Genomic DNA, 18,105 nt, shown 5'->3' with positions numbered 1-18,105 from the left:
GCACTGCCACTGGGCTTTTCACTGGTACCTTGAAAAGCTGGGCACCTTGCTCCTGTGGCATTTTGGGTACGTAGTTGCTCTCAGGCTCCTTTGAAATAAAAAGCTATGCTTAGTGGATCAATGACAGCCCTGCAAATACTGCTGGACAGAAAGCCAGGCCATTCCTACAGCAGTACCAGAACAGTAAAGCACGAAAGTCTCACTTGTCTGCAGCTCCTGGCAAAGCTAACATTGAAGCCCTGATACTTTCAGCATTTAAAGCCACTGTCTTTGTTATAATTTATGAAACATGTTTGTCCTGGCTCCTGGTCCTGTTTGTACATGCAGGCATATGGAATTGGCTGGCTTTTGCTTCCCAGGCTTCCTTGGGCTCAGAGACATCTCCCAAGGTCTTGAACTGGAACAGGTTGGAGCCTGGTACCCTGTATTAACATACAGCTCTGAAGGAAGCAGAGATTTGTTGCTTTTGACACCCAGTCCCACTTGAGTCATTTGGGCAATTAGAGAAAGTCTCTTTGTTTTTGTTTTTGTAACTAGGTCAAAGCAAATCCCCTTTCATGCTCCCACTCTGCATATGATGAATGATCTGCTCCAGGGTGGTTGTTTTGTTTTCATTTTCTGTCTTTTTTTTTTTTTTTAACATCCACAAAAGAATTCTCATAGTAGAGAAAAAACTTGGTTCTTGCAGCGGGAGAGAGGCAGGCCTGCCAAGGTAAACATACTGGCACAAGACTCGGTGGTTTGTCATACATTGTTCTAAACAGGCTCAGGTTTTCATTTCATTTTCTTTTTCCTGCTAGTACGTTTACTCCCACAAAGCAATGTCTATTTTGTGCAAAGGACCAGAACAGGTTGATGAATGACTTGATCGTGGATCTGGATCCGACCTATGGCAGGAAAAGTAGATCTCATCCCCAAATCACTGCAGAATGATCCCTCCACAAAGAGCAAGGAACTTACTTCCAGCTCAAATGACCCCCAAGACAAGAACTTTTTGCCTTTCCACTGTGACTGGTTCTAGTGACAGAAAACTGTTCTCAAATGGTAGTGGAGCATCATACAGTCAAATACTTGCCCTTGTTAAACAATTACAGTCTGATGCTGCTTTGAACAGTAAGGAGAGAATCCAGCCTGGCCTCTGAAAGCTGGGCTGCAAATTCTGCAGGAGACTACCTTGATCGATTTATAGCCTGTATGTTGTCACTCCATCTGACATTATAAAATGTGTGAAGTTGACTCTGGCTAGAATGGTGTTACAGATGATCCCCAAAAATCCAGGGCCAAGGAGGAGCACATTAGCACCTTTATATCGTTTTTCCTTACTTTCCCTAGCTCCCTTTGAAGACAAACAGACAAGACATACAGTCTCCTGCTACTTGCCATGACTGCTGCCGGGAAGCAGACTGGCCCAGCAGTTGTTCCAGCCCTGGCAGAGATAAAGAGGCAGCCATCTCAATGAAAGCTCAGGAGCTTTTCTGATGCTATCCCCAACCCCTTTCCAGGGCAGGATCTAATTTGGGAAGGTTTGGGCAATCCCAGCCTGGCATTCCTGTGCGGACACACCCACCTGTGCATCTATGGGAGTTGCAGCTTTAATACAGCTGTGTGGGAATGAGCTAACCTCAAATTACGATATCTTTCATGGCAGTAAAAGTTTGAATGCTAGTTTCAGTTTGACAGCCACCAAAAACTTGCTACTGTATGATGACTACTTTGTGGTTAGGGTGAAGTAAGTTAGGAAGGACAGTGCAGTTCTAACATTACAAAACCCCATCTTCAATATTGTATAGCAAAGGCTGAAAAGGGCCCTAGAGCCTCAGACCCAGGTCTGAACGCTGCTCTTCACATGGGAAATTGCTACCAAGGGAGATGTCTGCACTCAGGGTTGAGAAGCAGCCAAAGAATTAAAGAATCATATCAAGGCAGAAATTTGATCATTCCATTGTAAAAGAATTAAGACCTGAACAAAACAAAAAATCATACAACATTTAGATTAAAAAGAAAACAGATTAGTAGCTGGCAAAATAAAGAGTCTGCACCACATCAGCCAGGACTTCAAGTTGAAAAATTTTTCAAATCAAAGATTTGAAGTAAATAGCTATTATTACTATTATTTGAAATAAATAGCTATTAGCTATTTATTTTCTGTAAATAGCTTTGAAATATTGCATTAAAAAAACCCAAAACTACAGCTTTTATTTCTTAAACAGCAGCTATTTTTAAAGTGTTCCAAAAGGTCTGTCTTTCATAAGTCCTGGATGCCTGAGCTAACTAAGCCATTACAACCAAACAGGATGCATTACACTTATTTCAATCGTATGTAATAAATAACGAACAAAAAATTAAGCTGGAGACAGTCTACAGCAGCTAGCTTAGTGTTGTTCTTCAAAATGTCTCATTTCCTACTTACTACTTCAGGCCAGAATTTTTAACTTCCCTGTGACATTCACCCACCAGTCTCTCCCCCTCTCTTCCAGCTAGGCAGAAAATACTGGTTGCTCTCAACAAAATTATGTTTGTGCCCATCCATTACATTGTGACTCCATGCCAAGTGCTACATTTTGTAGCTTCTTTTTTTGGATGCTGCCACAAATATTTGGACAGCATCTGTTTTGGAATTTCAAACTGGAAAGGGGGAAGCTGCTTTAGGTGCAGCTTGGATGTTGGGTACATATGCACAGCATATTAATGCTAAAAACACAGCCATGCGTTCTGACCGCTGTCAACTTTAATTGTATTTTTCCATTTGTTAAGGCCAGATATTATGTCTTCAGAGCTGAGGAAAACTGAGAGGAACTCCATGATCGTTCTGGGGCAAAATACAAAGAATGAAAACATATGGCCTTTCTGATAACCCGAGTCAAATGGAACAAGGTAAAATAAGTAAAGCAGCATGTGTGTCTTTGTGGGTTGGGGATTTTTTTGCCTCTTCTCAGCACAGAAATTAGACAGTCCTGTTCCTTCATCCAAACATGCTCCAACATGCAAAGACAGGAACAGGTCAGATTTTTGACATTCAAATTATATGGATTTATGCCAGCTGAGGACTGGCCCATATGCCTTCATTTTAATAGTACCCCACTTTTTTTTTTTTTTTTTTTTTAAACCCACAGTTCAGAGGCATCTGTAGTCATATAGGCTACATCACGCAGCCTTTTTACAAAAAGTACAAGAGCAAATTAATTTATTTGCAGTCAGCCAAAAGACTGCCAAATAATAAGCAACTAGATGCCTTGGGAAAGAGACAATCTGCCCATAATCAAGACTAAAAGAGAACCAGGCTCAGCCTCATCTTGCACCTTCCCAACTCAGCCCATGGGTTAAATGCAGAGAAACTTCTAATCTCTCACATTCACTGTGTGTTTCTGTTTCAGAAAGGCAAAGTGGGAACACCAATGGACACAAAACCAAGAACTGCAGGGTTACTTTGTGCAACCTGCATCCTACAGTTGTCAACAGAGCAACTCCGATTTGAGCATTGGAAGGGAAAGAGGGAAGGGGGAGGTTGAGAAGGGTCTGTGGACAGATGCATCCTCAGCTATGCACGGCTTTGCTCCTGAATCTGAAGTATACTTACAAAAGTCAAGCCATAGATGAAAATTGCTGTTAGCATCTTAGCAACATAACCAACAGAGACTTTTAAGTAAGATTTGGAAATTGTTCCTCCTCTCTGGGTTAGGAACAGAATTACCTGAAACACTGAAGCTTTTAAATTATCATTGCTTTCTAGGGACCTTCTCCAGCTGAAATAAATGTAGGTTTTATGGGACACAGAAGCATCTAGAAGAGTGCCAGGGACTCCTTGCCTGGTGCAGAAGTGGCTGTTGGAAGGACAGCCTCGTCCCTCTGGGGGGGTTGAATTGCAGTCTCTGCTCCCCAACACAGCTCCTCCCTTCAGAGCAGCATCTGGCCAGCTGTGCCATTTTACTGGAATCCAACAGGAAAACCAAGGCTTTAAAACCAAGACTTCCTACGAGGCCATTCTTGAATCCACCACTAGCTTCTAATCCTGTGGGTCTGCTCCTTCTGCAGAGGCCCCTCAACTCCAGTGCTACCCTATACAGAAGTTGGCATCACGCAGGCTCATTGCAGAGACCAGAGTGAGGGGCACCGCAGGAATCAGCCTTTCGAGAGACTTGGAGGGTGCATCCAAGGCAACACCTCAGCTTCACCAGGCAGCCCAGCCCTTGTGCTATCAGTCTTTTGGGGGGGGGGGGGGGGAAACGGGGGATCCAGGCTTGAATTCCTACTTTTAAGTTACAAGTTAAGTCCTCTGGCTGTGCAGGTGGGGGCCTGAGGCTGCAGGTAGGGTGGTTATGCTGTTGTATGACTCAGCCTGTGCTCTCTCTGCTGGGAAAAGGCAAGAGGGAGAGCAGAGCTGAAAGGAAAAGTTATTCAAATACATACATCCTTTATAAGCTGCTGCTCTTTTGGGCCACATTACCAACTGCGTGACGCTATGGCTGTGTTTGGTGGCTGCCTTCTTGGGCCACGTTACCAACTGCGCAACGCTATGGCTGTGTTTTGTGGCTGCCTTCTTGCAGCATGTCCACTGATTCCAGACTCAAGGGACAGGCAGCACATGCTTCTGAAGGTCCTATCATTGCAGTAGTCTCTGCAGACCAGGTCTTATTGGTACTAGCACAATACTTAATGCACATGGAGTAAAGATTTAAATAAACCAACTTTGCCTCCTGTTAAAAGATTATTCTACCCCCTAAATTACAATATAATTGCAAGTCAAGCAATTACTGTTTAAGCGTCCTTCCCCTACCCAAAGTTGCCTACGAACCAAGATTTGAGAAGCTAGCAGGAATGGATCAACTTCAGCAGGCTTAGCCTTTCAGTAACAGATGCTTCCCCCTTGTTCACCCAGATCAGCTGGAGCCCTTGGAGTCCTCAAAACCAGAGCAGGATCTCTTCTGAGATTCAAAGCATCCCAGCCATGCTCTCCCAGAGCAGCTGTAGTTTGCAGGGGTGAGTGAAGGCAGCAGCCCAGACCTGGTTCTCTATTCTGTGAATAGTCTGTATATCTCCAGAAGTACAGGGGACTAAAATCCTGTGTTAACTTACACCCTCCATTATCCCTCCAGCTGTACAGAGACTGTAAGGAATGTGAATCAGTGCAAACTGAATTTAAAGTGTTTTAAGACATAGCATCATGAACTGGTATTCCCCACCACTACCACCTCCATTCACAGCATAGGTTTGTTGGGTTTTTTTGGGGGGTGGGGGTGGTGTTTGTTTTTAACTAAAATGAACTAGCAACTCTTTTTTTATTACAGCATTATATGAAATATATTCATGTATTTTCAGAAAATATATTTATAATGTGTAACATACTGTATAGTTCTCCACTCCAAGATGCATTGTAATACAAGCATAAGAAATTTAATAAAAGCATCGCTATTATGATAATTGTTTTCAGGTATTTATTAATGAACACCTGGGTTGAATATAGCAACTTCCACACAGTTAAGGTCTGGTCAAGAAAGAAATTGTTACCTCCAAGCTTTTAAAGAACTTCCTTAGCTCTGGAAAAGGAGCAAGTTTGTTCTTTTGAGGCTGGTGCTGTTCTCAAAGATCCAGAGGGCAAGGACAGCCTTTGGAAAGTTCAGATATGGCTGAGCATAGATGTTCATTTTGAGCAGCCCTGTATTAGGGGCTGTTGCTGGGCTTTGCTTCCAAAGCCACAGAGTGGGCAGACACAGCAGAGCAGCACACCCCACTTCCAGAGGGAAGGGTGAAGGCACTGGGGACAAAGTGTGCTGATGCTCAGCGTCAGGAGTTTCTTTCTGAAAATCTGTTTTCATTAGCAGCGCTGCACAACAGCCTTAAGGGACATGTGCTGGCTGGCCTCAGGGCTGCTTCTCCTCAGCTCCTCCTTCATTCACAGCCCACAGCACCCTCCTGGACAGAACAGCTTTCCTTCACCTGCAGGAGTCTAAGCCAATGTCTACAGCAACCCACAACACCTTTAGTCCAGCTGTATAACCAAGCAGCATGCAGTGAAGCTGAAGAGGGTGCTGGCACAAGTCACATGCAGTTAACTCAAAAGGTACTGTGAAGGTAGAAGGAAAAAGAGTACACTTTTGCCAGAAAGTTGCAGAACAAAGGAGCAATGAAAGCCCCTAACACCCGGGTGGAGAAGGAGAACAGGCTAGGAAGAGGGGGACAATGCACCAGAGGAGGAAGCCACCGTGCTGCCTGGCTTTCACCCTGTGCCAGTGCTTCACACTGACAACTCGCATCCCGCTGCTGCTTGTGCCCTTCCCCTCCTGCTAGAGACCGAATAGCAAGCCTCAAGCACAGAAGACTTCCCACAGAGCGGATAAGGGAATTAAGTTCATTCTGCACTCACCTACCTGCACTTATCACTGCATGCACCCTACACTAAGCAGCAGGTCCATTACAGCAAGATCCAGCTCTGCACCAGAAGGGATGGTCGCTGCCACAGAATCTACCTGATCCCCAGAGCTCCCTGCCACTTTGGGATGGTTCAGCAACCCCGTGGAGGGCAGCAGGGAGCAGCTGGGCAGGGACTCTCCTCTCCTAGCACCTTCAGCCTCCGCACAGGCATCTAAGCTCTCTAAGCAAATATTTCTGTCTGCCTTACTGAGGCATGGGAAGACTCCAGCGGCAGCCAGGAAGGTGTTTACACCTTGGCTGGCACACACAGTTAAGAGCAGTGCCAGAGCACCCTGCCTGGTGTACTGAAAAGGTGTGGTCTCTATTACTCCTCTGATGGCCCAATTAACATTACAGACAGCTGCTAAAGACTTGTCATAAGGCACATTATGAGTTTAACTTCTGCTTTGCCAGACAGAGCTCCACCTGTCCCAAGGCCAGGTAGTTGCAAAAGGCACTCCCTAAAGGAGGAGGCTATTTGACCTATCTCCAGTTGATGATTTCTCCAGCCTGTGATCTCCTTCACTCTCCCACCATACAACTTGAAGGAATCTTATCTTCTCTTCTTCCAATTAGATTTTAAAAGCAGGCAAGACTAAGAGCACTTGTTTTCCTGGAAGTAGCAGGGAAGAGCAGTTCTGCTAGAAAAATAAAAATATTGTAAGATTATTCCTGAAATTTCTTGTTGGAGGCAAGAAACGAATTAAAAAGCAGTCGCTACCACCTGTTAACACCTTCCAATCACACAGTATTGGCAGAAGCCAATTAAATAGAACAATATCTGCTACCTCAAGCATGATACTGTTCAGTTCTTTGTTTCCATGTATGCAAGAGCTGCTCTTCCCCTTTAAAGGCCCCTAAGCAATATGATTAAGACTACTCCCCTGTCTTTCAAGGGAGGGAATTTCTAATCAAGCCTGTGGGGAAAAAAAGAAAAAAAATTTCCTTCCCCTCAAGCATACTTGCTCAAGGACTACCCCATCAGCTATAAGGGGACTCAGTGTGAGTGCAAGCACCAGAGTTCCCCCAGCGTGGGCAGGAAGGGGGGGTGGTGAAGCCCCTTTCCCCCTCCTCCATCAGGAGAGGTTTGCTGGGCTGTTTTTTTGCCCAGGACCTCATGAAGCCAAGAATGATCCTGCTCAGCTGCTGTGACTGACCGCACCACACTGAACTGCTCCTGGTGCTCAGAACAGGAAGTTTCCTCACCTCAAAGCAGCTCATCTGTGGCACTGTTATGCCAACAGTGGTGTCAAATTAGCTTTGATCCGAGAGCTTCGAAGACTCCCAACTGTCTGCTCTTGCATGAAGGTTTAAGATTAATCTTTAAATCAAGTTTTAATTTTTTCCTGAAGTTCAAACCACTTAGGCCCTTTGATTTTTTCAGTCATAATGAAGTTTCCCTGTTCTCATTCTCCAGAAAGAAAAAAATCCTACCTGCCCTTTTGTTTCCAGAGCAAGAGAGGTAGGTTCAAGTACAGCATCATAAGGAAGGTCCATTTGCATAGTGCTTTGCCATCCCTGCCTCTGAGTCCTGCCACGTGATCACAGCCCTGACTTACCCAGTGAGGTCAGGGGCGAGCAGGCAATTCCCAGCTCCTCTGCACAGTCAAATACCAGCTCTGCATCCCCAAAGGAGAAGCAGCTGCAGGATTTGCTTTTAATTAGTTTTGCTGCACTTCTACTCAGTGTTTGAGAGGAGCCAAGATAAGTACATTTGAAGGCCACCTTAGCCACTGACAGAAATACAGACACCACCCAGCATCACTTCTGTCTCGGTCTGCAGCTTCCCAGCAGCCCAGGCCATGACAAGGGCTCCCTCTTGACAGCCGCAGACAGTTAACAGTAATCCCAGAGCAGAATAATAGCGAATAAGAGAGATGGATTCAGAGAAACAGCATTTGGAAAGCTCTCTCACAGCCATCAGGATAATTTTTGTCTTGCAAACAAAGGCTTACAGCCAGTGTCCCCATGACACATTCCTGTTCAACTCCATGTGCTCTGGACCAGGGAGAAGGAGTCCCACAGACCAAGTGGGTTTGACAGCCACTTTATTGCAATACATTGATTTCATGTGTTACAGGCTCCTTCCTTTGCCACAGCACAGCAGCCACAAGCACCATGCACAGAGCTGCCCCAGTTGCCACAGCAGCAAACCCCAGAGCCCAGGGGGCTGCAGCATGTACAGCTGCTCCTGTGGGGGGAGAGAGGCCCCAGTTAACACTCCCAGAGCAAGGCACAGGAATGCCTTAGGGGCTCAGTCTTTCTGCAGGAAAGACTTAGACCACCCCCTTTCCCAGCCTGGCTATGCTGAGCTGGCACACTTACCAAGGCCATCCTTGGCTGTGTCCCATCTTAGCTCATCCTGGAGGAAAATTACAGGGCCTTTGCTGGAGACATGGGAGGCACTGTCCTGAAGAGGATGCTCAGCACTCCTTTTACCCCCTACAGAGGAACATGAAGGTTTTTAGGTGAGAAGATGTAGTACCCTGAGGATCAGCAAACTTAGTCCAGGTCACCTTCTCAACACAGGAGAAGCTCTGAAGGCCAAGCCTTCCATGTGAGTCAACACAGAATTAAGAGCCTATGAAGACCTCTGCCTTTTTGGCATAAGGGCAAGGGCCCTTCCTCAGTGGAAAGGAGCAGGAGATGCCTTGTCAAGCTGTCCATGGCTCGAGGCAACTAGTGCACAGCCTACGTGTCCTCCTACCAAGGCTAGACCCTTGTTGGAACTTTGAACGGGGAAGCAGAAAAGCTAGGATGCTTACTGGCTCTAGCAGGACAAGTAGTGGTGCAGGACTCCTGTACAGACTGGTGGCACACGGAAGCACTGCAGTGCAGGTACACCTAGAAAGAACGGGACACAGCCTGGAATCACTCAGGCAGTATCTGTAGACAGGCAATATCCTGGTGTGGTGCATTGACCCTGGCCAGCAGCTAAGCACCCACACAGAGACTTCCTCACTCCCCCTACCCTGCCCCAGCAGGGTGGGGAGAGAATAGGAAGAGCAAAAGCAAGAAAACCCATGGCTGGAGAGATAAAGACAGTTTGATAAGTGAAGGAGAGGGGGAGAGGGAAGAAGAAAATCAAAGCACAAGTGATGCAAAGGAGAATCATCCACCCCACTGCCACAAGCAGACTGATGCCCAGCCAGCCTCTGAGCATCAGCTACATTGGAAGACAAAATCCTCCAGTGTTTATTGCTGAGCATGACATCATACAGCATGGAATATCCCTTTGGCCAATTTGGGTCAGCTATCCCAGCTGTGCTGCCTACCAGCATCTAGCCAACCCCACGCCTCCTCACTTGGGATGAGAAACAGCAGAGCAAGGAAAAAAAAGCCTTGATGCTGTGCAAGAACTATTCAGCAAATAACACACCAATGTTCTAGCTATCAACACTGTTTTAGCCACAAATCCAAAAACACAGCACCATATGGGCTGCTATGAGGAAAGTGAACTCCATCCCAGCCAGACCCAGTGGACCTGGTCACAGAAGGGAGAAGGCAGAAAGATTGCTTTGGCTTGCTTCACATACAGGCTGTAGCCTTGGAGCTCTCTGCTGCAAGGCAGCTTTGATACCTTTACCATACATCTTCAAACTTGGTCAGATCTGGCATTACAGCACTTCTCCCTGACACCTGGGACACATCTATCCAAGTACCACTACACTGTGACCACTGCTAAGTACAGCTGGGACCAGTTTTGAGTACTGATCCCAGGAGCACTGAGCAAACAGTACAAGGCATGGTGAACTTCATGTGACTTAACTGCTCAGAAGCCATGAGATTCAGAGCCCAGATGCTTTCCAGGTACCAAAAGCTATTTCCAAGTCATTTCGGCCAAGAAATTTAGTTTAGAGAATATTAATTAGCATAGTTAGAGCACACACCCAAAGTTAGTTCAACAGAACAGTGTGGGTGGCAAGCTAGTACTTGCTCAAGCAGACCTACCCTTTCAGTAGTCTCATTTTCTGTCACAGACTTCCAGTGATGCATCTTACCTCTACCACATTGATCTTAGGGAATAAAGAGTTTCTTGCATCAACCTCTCCCCTCCTGTTCCAGGAAGGGATTTTCCTAGTCTTTAGCTGCCGCTGCCCCCTGCCCCCCCCCCCCCCCTCCCCCCGGCAAGGCCAAGAGTCTCATAGTTTTGAAATGGTTCTTATTGCTCACACATGTTACTTGTTTTCAATAGGAAGCTACGCAACCAGGACAGGATCTTACCAGCCCAGAGAGCATTTCTTGGGAAGTGGAGTCCACAAAGGTGAATGTGTAGAGGGTGAAACGCTGGTAATGAGAAGGGAACAGTAGTCCTGAGGCAAGACTCAGAGGTACCAGCTGTGTCTGATAGTTGTCCCCTGCATAAGGGCACCTGAGAAGGGGAGGCCAGCAGTGAAAAAAGTGCAAGTCATTCCCCTGATCCAAAGCTATTTACAAGTCACTTACCCATCCACCAAAACAGGCCACTGCAGCTGTTGCTGGGGATTGATACTTGGTGTGGCCCAGCAGTGGTGCAGAATCAAAACCAGGTCTGGGTCTGTTCGCTGTAGGATCCTGACTTCTGCATAAACAGGGTCTCTCAGAGTCTTCACAACAGGATAGTCACTGTCAGTATAGTAGTAAGTATAGCTTCCGTCTGGGACAGAAGAAACCCAAGAATCACTTTAGAGTAGGAACAAACAGAAAAAGGCAACCTGAAAGCATCCTTTATAGCCATGTCAATAAGTTCCTACCATAGCAGGGAAGAAGCCAGGGGAAAAGCAGTGCTGGGTTCACCCATCAACACTCCCTTATTACTCGGCAGAGGCCAGAGCCCTGCACCAAGAGGCCTGAGCAAGTCCTGCAAACCCCTCATACCTGAGGCAACACGCAGCTCCAAGGACAGAGGACCTGGCTGGGACACAGCAGGGAGTGGTGGCAATGTGAAGACCTGAACACTCAAGGGAATGAAGCTCCCAGTGATGGCGTAACTACAGCGGACATGTAACCTGGTGGGACAGGAAAACCCCAAATCATGCAGATAAGAAAGGTCACTCCAATATCTCCTTTCTCCAAGATGGCAACATAATATCTGCTTTAATTAGTCACAATCTTTCCTCCAACAATTCCTTTTAACAAGTACTTGAAATTCTCTTCAGAGTTCAGATTTGAGTCTACAGAGTGTCACTGAGCAGCACCAGCTTTATTCCCACTAACTAGAGACATACCTGTCCTTAGCCTACTCCAGCGCCCTGTTGTGAATTCAGAGCTTGTGACAAGCAGGAATTTCCCTAGTGACATTGAACACAGTGACACCCAGCAATACCATCCCCACGGTATTACCTGAAAGTGCTATCCCTAGTGACAGTGCCAAGGCTCCCAGTCTTCACATCCCTGGATGCCACCAACTCATTCTCATATATGGCCTGGTCTCCAGTCACCTGGAATGACAGACCAGGCACTGTTGCTGCAGTAAAGTCACGCTGGATTAATGCCAGAACAGCATTTGGCCTCTGTAAGTCTGTGAGGTGCTCATTAAGTAGCCAAAGCCACATCAAGTTGTCCCAGGTCTGCAAGCTCCTGCTACTCCAGCCTAGTGCCAGCTGCAGCTCTTACCTGAAAGGTGGTGCCACAGGCAGAGAGTGGGAACTGGTACACAAGAAAGGCATTGTTTTTCACAACAGGGACACAGCCAGTGCTGTGTCCACTGGCCAGTTGCACTGAGTCCAGGATAACAGGTGGCAGGGTCACATCCCGAGAGATGGCAATGGAAAACTGGCCATCTGGTGTGCAATGAGCTGTCACTGGAGGAAAAGATACAATTGGTCTTGAGCTCAGAGAGAAAAGGGATGGAGAGGAGGCTCAAACATCACAGCAAAGACAAGGCCAGCAAGTCCTGCAAGTTCTGCCTGTAACACCCAAAGCAAGTGCTAAGCACAGCAAGACAAGTGCAACCAGCTCCAACAGCAACACTGATTCTGGCCATAAACCCAGGTCTGTTGCAATACACATTAAAGGGCTGGACACTTCAATGGGCCAGAGTATTCTTGACAGCCAAAACAGAGCCCTAAGCCATCTGCAGGACTGGTACACACCAATCCTGCTCTGCCAGAGAAGTGAGGAATCCCAGTTTGCAGCTCTTTCAAGAGGAGGGGAGGACAGTTGCTCACACTTACCTGTGTTACCAAAGTAACAAGGCTTCACCCTGTCCCTAGGGTCGTAGCAACAGCCTCGCACTTCACAGTCTCCCTGGCTGATAGGCAAGGAGGCACATGGCAGCCGGTCTTGGCTGAGGACAGCAGAGCAGACACTACTGCTTGGAGCATCCAGGGCTAGAAGAAACAACAGGAGTTTGCAGCTAAAGCACAAGAGCAGGGGGACGAAGACACAGAGGACACTGGTGGAAGGTGTCCATGTGACTCTGCATACAAATCAAGGGAATTTAGACTCAGGTGAGGGTCAAACACATGGCCTGGAGCTGGCACAGAAGCCTGCTCAGAAGGGACCTGCATTTCCCTGGAACACAGATTCCCCCTGAAGCCATGTATAGGAGACTGGAATGCATGGGATCTGTCAAGATGAAGTGTTCTGGATCAACTCTGGTAGTTAGCAAAGTCATCGTACCTAGTCACTGGCTCAATCCCTGAACTTGCAGGGGCTCATGCAGTCAGAATATGGCTAAGAGACACAAGGAACATTCACCTGATGACCCTGCAAAGGAGGCAAAAATCCCCAGCAAGTTGGTGGCTCCTGTATCCAAACCCTTCTCCAGGGGGTCTTCCGCACTGCAATAAGTCCCCTTTCCCAGCCCACAGGCTAAGAACAGCCATCCAAAAGCAAGGGCACTCATCGCCACAAGATATAAGCAGGGATTCCTAAGGACCTGTCAGAGTCTTACCAGGAAGGTCCACAGGACACCTGAGCAGCTTCTCTTCATGAAGAGCCTTCTGTCCAGCAGCATCTGTTCCTTCAAGCCCAACCAGCATGAGGTAATTGCCATCCTGGGGAGAGTCACACCAATCAAGGCAGGCAGAGCAGCGGTAGCCACAGTCCCAGCAGAACCCCTAAGGTCACTCACCCATTCAAAGACATAACAGCCAGTATATGAGACTGATACTTTCTTGGAGCCATCTGGAGTCTCAGATACCAAGACCCCACAGTCAGAGTCATTCTGCAGAACATGTGCCTTCCCCTCAGTATCTAGGGAAAGAGAAGACAGCAGCAGGGGCTTCAGTATCCCACAGTGAAGACAGGGTCCACTACGATCCTACCTTTCTGTAGGAAACAAGGCCCTAGCCAGTATTAGGGACCAGGCCAGCAGGGGTGTGTGGGGGAATCCAGCCAAGGCCATCTAGATCCAGGCACAGCATTCCACAGAAACCCTTGACTGCTGGATCATATGAATAGGCCCCTGGTTACACAAAAGGCACTGAAGCTGTTAGACACACTTCACATCAAAACCTACCCCTTTCTCCTCATTCCAGGCATACCTCTGCACTGTGCAAAGACACAGCAGTAAAAAAGCCTCTTGACACCACTGTCACTTACCCCAAGTAGTCAGCACAAAGGAAGCATTCCCTTCCCAGCCTGGAGGTAAGGTGAGCTCCAAGCTTTCCTGGCCACAAGCCAGCAGGGTGGGATCAGAAAAAACACTACCCTGAGCCCCCACAACCAACACAAAAGGACCAAGAAACCCCCAGAAAAGCACAGCTCCAAATGCAGTCCTAGACTGTCCTGCAACACCCATCCTGCTCTCTTGCTAAGGACCATAAAGCAGTTTACTGCCTAGCCCTTTTAAATTGTGGAGCCAGCTGGGATCAGAAATTCCTGAAGTGTCCAGGTGGACCCAGCCCAGGAGTTTAACACCTTCCATTGCCCTCACCTGGCTCTGAACTCATCACAGTGTGCTTGCACCCTTTGAAGAAAACCACAGGGTGGGAGCTGGGCTTATGTCAAGAGATGGGTCTGTATTCGTATCACTAAGCTGAGAGGAGCTCATCTGTGCAATTTACTGTAGAGCCCCAGGAGGGTCTTCAAACCCTTTTTTGTCACCCTGAATTTTTCCCACCACTGGCCCATCCAGGAGATCTGCCTGCTTTTCCCTATGTACCCTACTACTGCTCTAATTGCTCATTACATGGCATAAGAGCAAGAAGCTGACTGACAACACTCTCTTGCTTTTTTAAAGGTGCCACTGCTTCAAATGCCCAACACAGGGTGTAGATATATAAGCACAGAAATAGCCCTCCACATGAAGTCTGTGGAAAACTATAGAGCTCAGGAGGCTTTGCACACCTAAAAGGAGGTGATTCCCGTTAAACACTCCTGGCTGTGGACTACAGCCCTGTTTGCAGTGTGGTTGTATGGTGGTAGCTGCAGGACTGTTCCAGGCCTGGCTGCTAGGTGGCAGGAGCATATGCTCTGTGTGACCCTCACCCCCAAAAGCTGACAGGTGAGCCCCTAAGATGGGCCTGAAACACAGGTAAGGGGATCCTCTGTGATCCCAGAGAAAGCTCTGCCTGCCAGCACCCATTGCCTGCTTGTGACTGCAACGTGTCTTATGTAGAGCCTTCTCCCTAGCCATACATCAGGCTACAGCACCCACACTGAGTAAAAGCCTTATTGTCCATCATTCCATACAGATGTTTCTGCATTCATGCAATTGAGGTGTGAATGTCTTTACACTTTTGCAGAGGTGTTGCACATATAGTTTGTGCATGCCTTTTTGCGCCCCACTTTTTGCAGCAGGAGCACTGGCATAGGCTGTGCCATCATGTTCTTTTGTAATCTGCTTATTTTTTTGGGACTAGATCATCACACACATCCCAGCACGGTGTGTGGGTTAGATGAGTAGGATTTCTAATCTTGACCCTTAATAATGCACTTCCACTGGCAGTCACCCACGCTTCCGCTCTCAGCAGACCCTCCAGCTCCCAGATGTCTGCACAGCACCACGCAGCAGGCAGCACACTCGCCCCTCCAGGCAGCCTTCGTCAACAGGCATGGGTAGTAGCTGAGTCCAACGGAGGAGTTTCCGCTGCTCTTCCACCTTAGCCCATAGCCTATCTATCTTTCCTCTACAGCTGTACAGGATGGCGTGATCCCAGCTGGGCAGCTGGGTGAAGAAAGCCATTGTGCCTACCCTGCACACTGCTTATTTCATGCACCAACCAGGAGGACTGTTCCACAAAGTACAAGACTTTTTCAGCTGCTCTGCACAGCAGGGACTCAAGCAAATGGATCTCGACAGGCTGTCTGCGTGGCTGCTGTTTGAGCAGCACTCATGAACCAAATGTGCTGGTCCCACTAGGCAGCCACGGCAGAGAGGTACCCGGGGAAAACATTTGGACTTTGGCAGGAAGGGAGGCTTCATCTCTGTAGAAGCTGAGCATTGTGCCAAGACATCTTGCCCAAATCTCACAGCCACTGTGTGACTGCTGAATGCACCATTGGACTGCGTTACCTGCTGATAATTGGGTAAACACTAACAATAAACAAAGTACTTTGGAGCTATAGATAGTTTTCATTACACTTTAACCCACCAATACTTTGTTTATGCTGACAGGAAAAATGTCTACATGTACTTGAAGAATAACTCTATGTGAAACAACACCGGGAGTGCTGTAGATCCACCAAGCAATACCCATGCTGAGAACAGTTTCAGGTAAGTGCCTTTTCCTAATTTCTACACACACACTGGACAGCCGTGTTGGATGATGTAGAGATGGGAGGCAAGTGAAATAAGCCTGAAATTCATGGAAATTAAATGCTTTGTTTGGAAGAAGTTGTTATAGGCAGTGGAAAGCAGCCTGGCTGAGAGGAAACAGGCAGGTCTCTCCTTGCAAATCTCTTCCTCATCCATTTCATAGTTCTCATGCATTACAATGACCCAGCTGTAAGCACCAATTTAGCTAGCACCCAAGACCACCACAAACATGACATGCAGAGGATGAAGGCAGGTGAGCCAAACGTCTCTGTGGGCCACCAGCCTGAAGCTGATCATAACTCCAGCAAGCTAAATTCTTCCTCAGATGTCCATCAGCAAAATCCTCTCCTCCTAACAATTTTGAGCCTGGGAGACTGAGGCAGACATAACAGCAGTGTAGGAGATGCCCTGGCTGTAGAAAGCTCTCTAGAGACCTGTGGGAAGAAAAGAAGGTATTAAATACCACCACCAAGAAGTGCTGGGAAGAGGAGTACAAAATGCCCTGTGCATTGTGGGACTGCTTCCGACGAGATCACTGTGTGTCTGGCCTGTACCGTGCACTGTACGTGGTACAAAATGGCAGTGCATGGAGGAGTGACTCAGTCAAAACACTCCTCCACAGAAGCTCAACAGCATTTGCAGACAGCAGGGATATCTGCACCAAGCATCCCGGGGATGAGGGGTGCTAGCTGCACAATGGGCAGGTGTGGCAACCGAGGTCCAAAAAGAGAAGGTGCAGGCAGCAAGCCTGCAGGAGATTCTACATGATGATGACAGTTTTTCAAGCTTGTGCTTTATTTTAGAAAAAAAGAGGCAAAGCTATAACTTTCAAAGAAAAAGCTATTCAAAGGCCTTTTCTTTGAATATCCCTAGCACGTACCTCCAATGAACTTAAAACCAAAGTTCCTGGGGAAGATGGAGAGAAGGGGATTTCAGCCTGGCCTTCCTGGACTTTCACATTGACGGAGAGGATAGACCAGCCCTGCCTACTCTTAGCGTCTGCGAAAAGAAGGAAGTACTCAGAAAACCCTTGGACATTACTGTGGCATGAAAAGGCCCATGGTTTCCCACAGGGAAAGGTCTGAGTGACTAGTCTTAGAAGTTTTCCTCCCTTGTAAATCCCCAGTGTGTCTGCCAGGGTGGTGGGAATATTTGGAATATAACAATTTTATCGTGATAAAAATGAGAAATCTTGAACGTATTCATAGTTCCAGGGCTTTTGCCCAATGTCGCAAACTGTGAGGCAGAGCTGAGAAGTGAGCCCTTGTCCTCAGGAATGAGGGAACTTTACAGGGATGGTGGTAAGGTCATGAATGCTGGCAGCAGAGAGACCTCATGTAGCAGTGCAGACTCCCATGAACTCTGCTTTTACCAGGTGGAAGTCGCTAGAGCTACATGAACTTCCATGAACTGCCCTGGCAACATCTGAGCTGATGCAGGAGTTTAGGCCAGCAGATCAGCAACTAGCCCAGACTGGTGGGCAATTCAGTTTTTACACCAAAGTATCAAGTACGGGTCTTTCAGAAGTGAAATGAGATTTTAAAAGATGAACTAGCAAATTATTGCACCTATGTGAGAAAGCAAGGATGACTTAAGAACTCATTGGGAAGCTACAGAAACTTTTGCAAGGGATGGAGAGCTTCACTAGCACCTCTGAGTGTAGGGGAAACTCACGTTAATGCACTGCTGCACAGCAAACCTAGCACACTCCAACCGAGCACCCAGTTCACCGAGGCCCCCTGCTAATTCCCACCAAGTCCTACATACCATATCCTCGCAACACCTTCTGCTCAGTTGGATGAGATCTGTCTTCCTGAGAAAGTGTCACAGCTCAGGAGAGACAGAAGGATACGGCCAGACTGAGCAAGAGCGCAGGCAGTGCCACAGCCCTGAGGGTCCTTTCTACCTGCCATTGCCACTGCTGTTGGGACCTCGCAGGTATGGAGCCCCTGGAGTAATCTTGGGTAGGAAGCCTCCAGCAATTTTTGAAGTCCTCACAACACATCAGACAT

General features: G+C 47.4%; 2 protein-coding genes across 4 annotated transcripts in view; one reads left to right on the top strand and one right to left on the bottom strand.

Moving 5' to 3' along the window:
* LOC309589289 (uncharacterized protein) overlaps positions 1–4,193 on the top strand; it is a 31,142-nt gene extending 26,949 nt beyond the window's left edge. For all 3 annotated transcript variants that reach the window (XM_082309273.1, XM_082309274.1, XM_082309275.1), the window contains exons 8-9: positions 2,755–2,874; positions 3,375–4,193. In XM_082309273.1, coding sequence (XP_082165399.1) covers positions 2,755–2,851 — 97 coding nt within the window. In that variant the 3' untranslated portion in view covers positions 2,852–2,874; positions 3,375–4,193. The remainder of the gene's footprint in view (positions 1–2,754; positions 2,875–3,374) is intronic.
* A 4,263-nt stretch (positions 4,194–8,456) lies between these two features.
* On the bottom strand, positions 8,457–14,134 carry ZP4 (zona pellucida glycoprotein 4; the record flags this gene model as incomplete). The annotated part of the gene is made up of 12 exons (XM_082308760.1): positions 8,457–8,599; positions 8,734–8,850; positions 9,174–9,252; positions 10,633–10,780; positions 10,855–11,044; positions 11,266–11,396; positions 11,731–11,828; positions 12,004–12,191; positions 12,564–12,719; positions 13,286–13,388; positions 13,466–13,587; positions 13,936–14,134. The coding sequence occupies 12 exons, from the start codon at positions 14,132–14,134 to the stop codon at positions 8,457–8,459; spliced, it is 1,674 nt and encodes a 557-aa protein (XP_082164886.1).
* Between the last annotated feature and the right edge of the window lie 3,971 nt (positions 14,135–18,105).

Source organism: Platalea leucorodia, assembly GCF_965183815.1.
Source record: "Platalea leucorodia genome assembly, chromosome: 4".
Classification (NCBI taxonomy): Eukaryota; Metazoa; Chordata; class Aves; order Pelecaniformes; family Threskiornithidae; genus Platalea; species Platalea leucorodia.
Note: the sequence above shows the minus strand (reverse complement) of the source record. Positions and strands in the feature narration are given on the sequence as shown.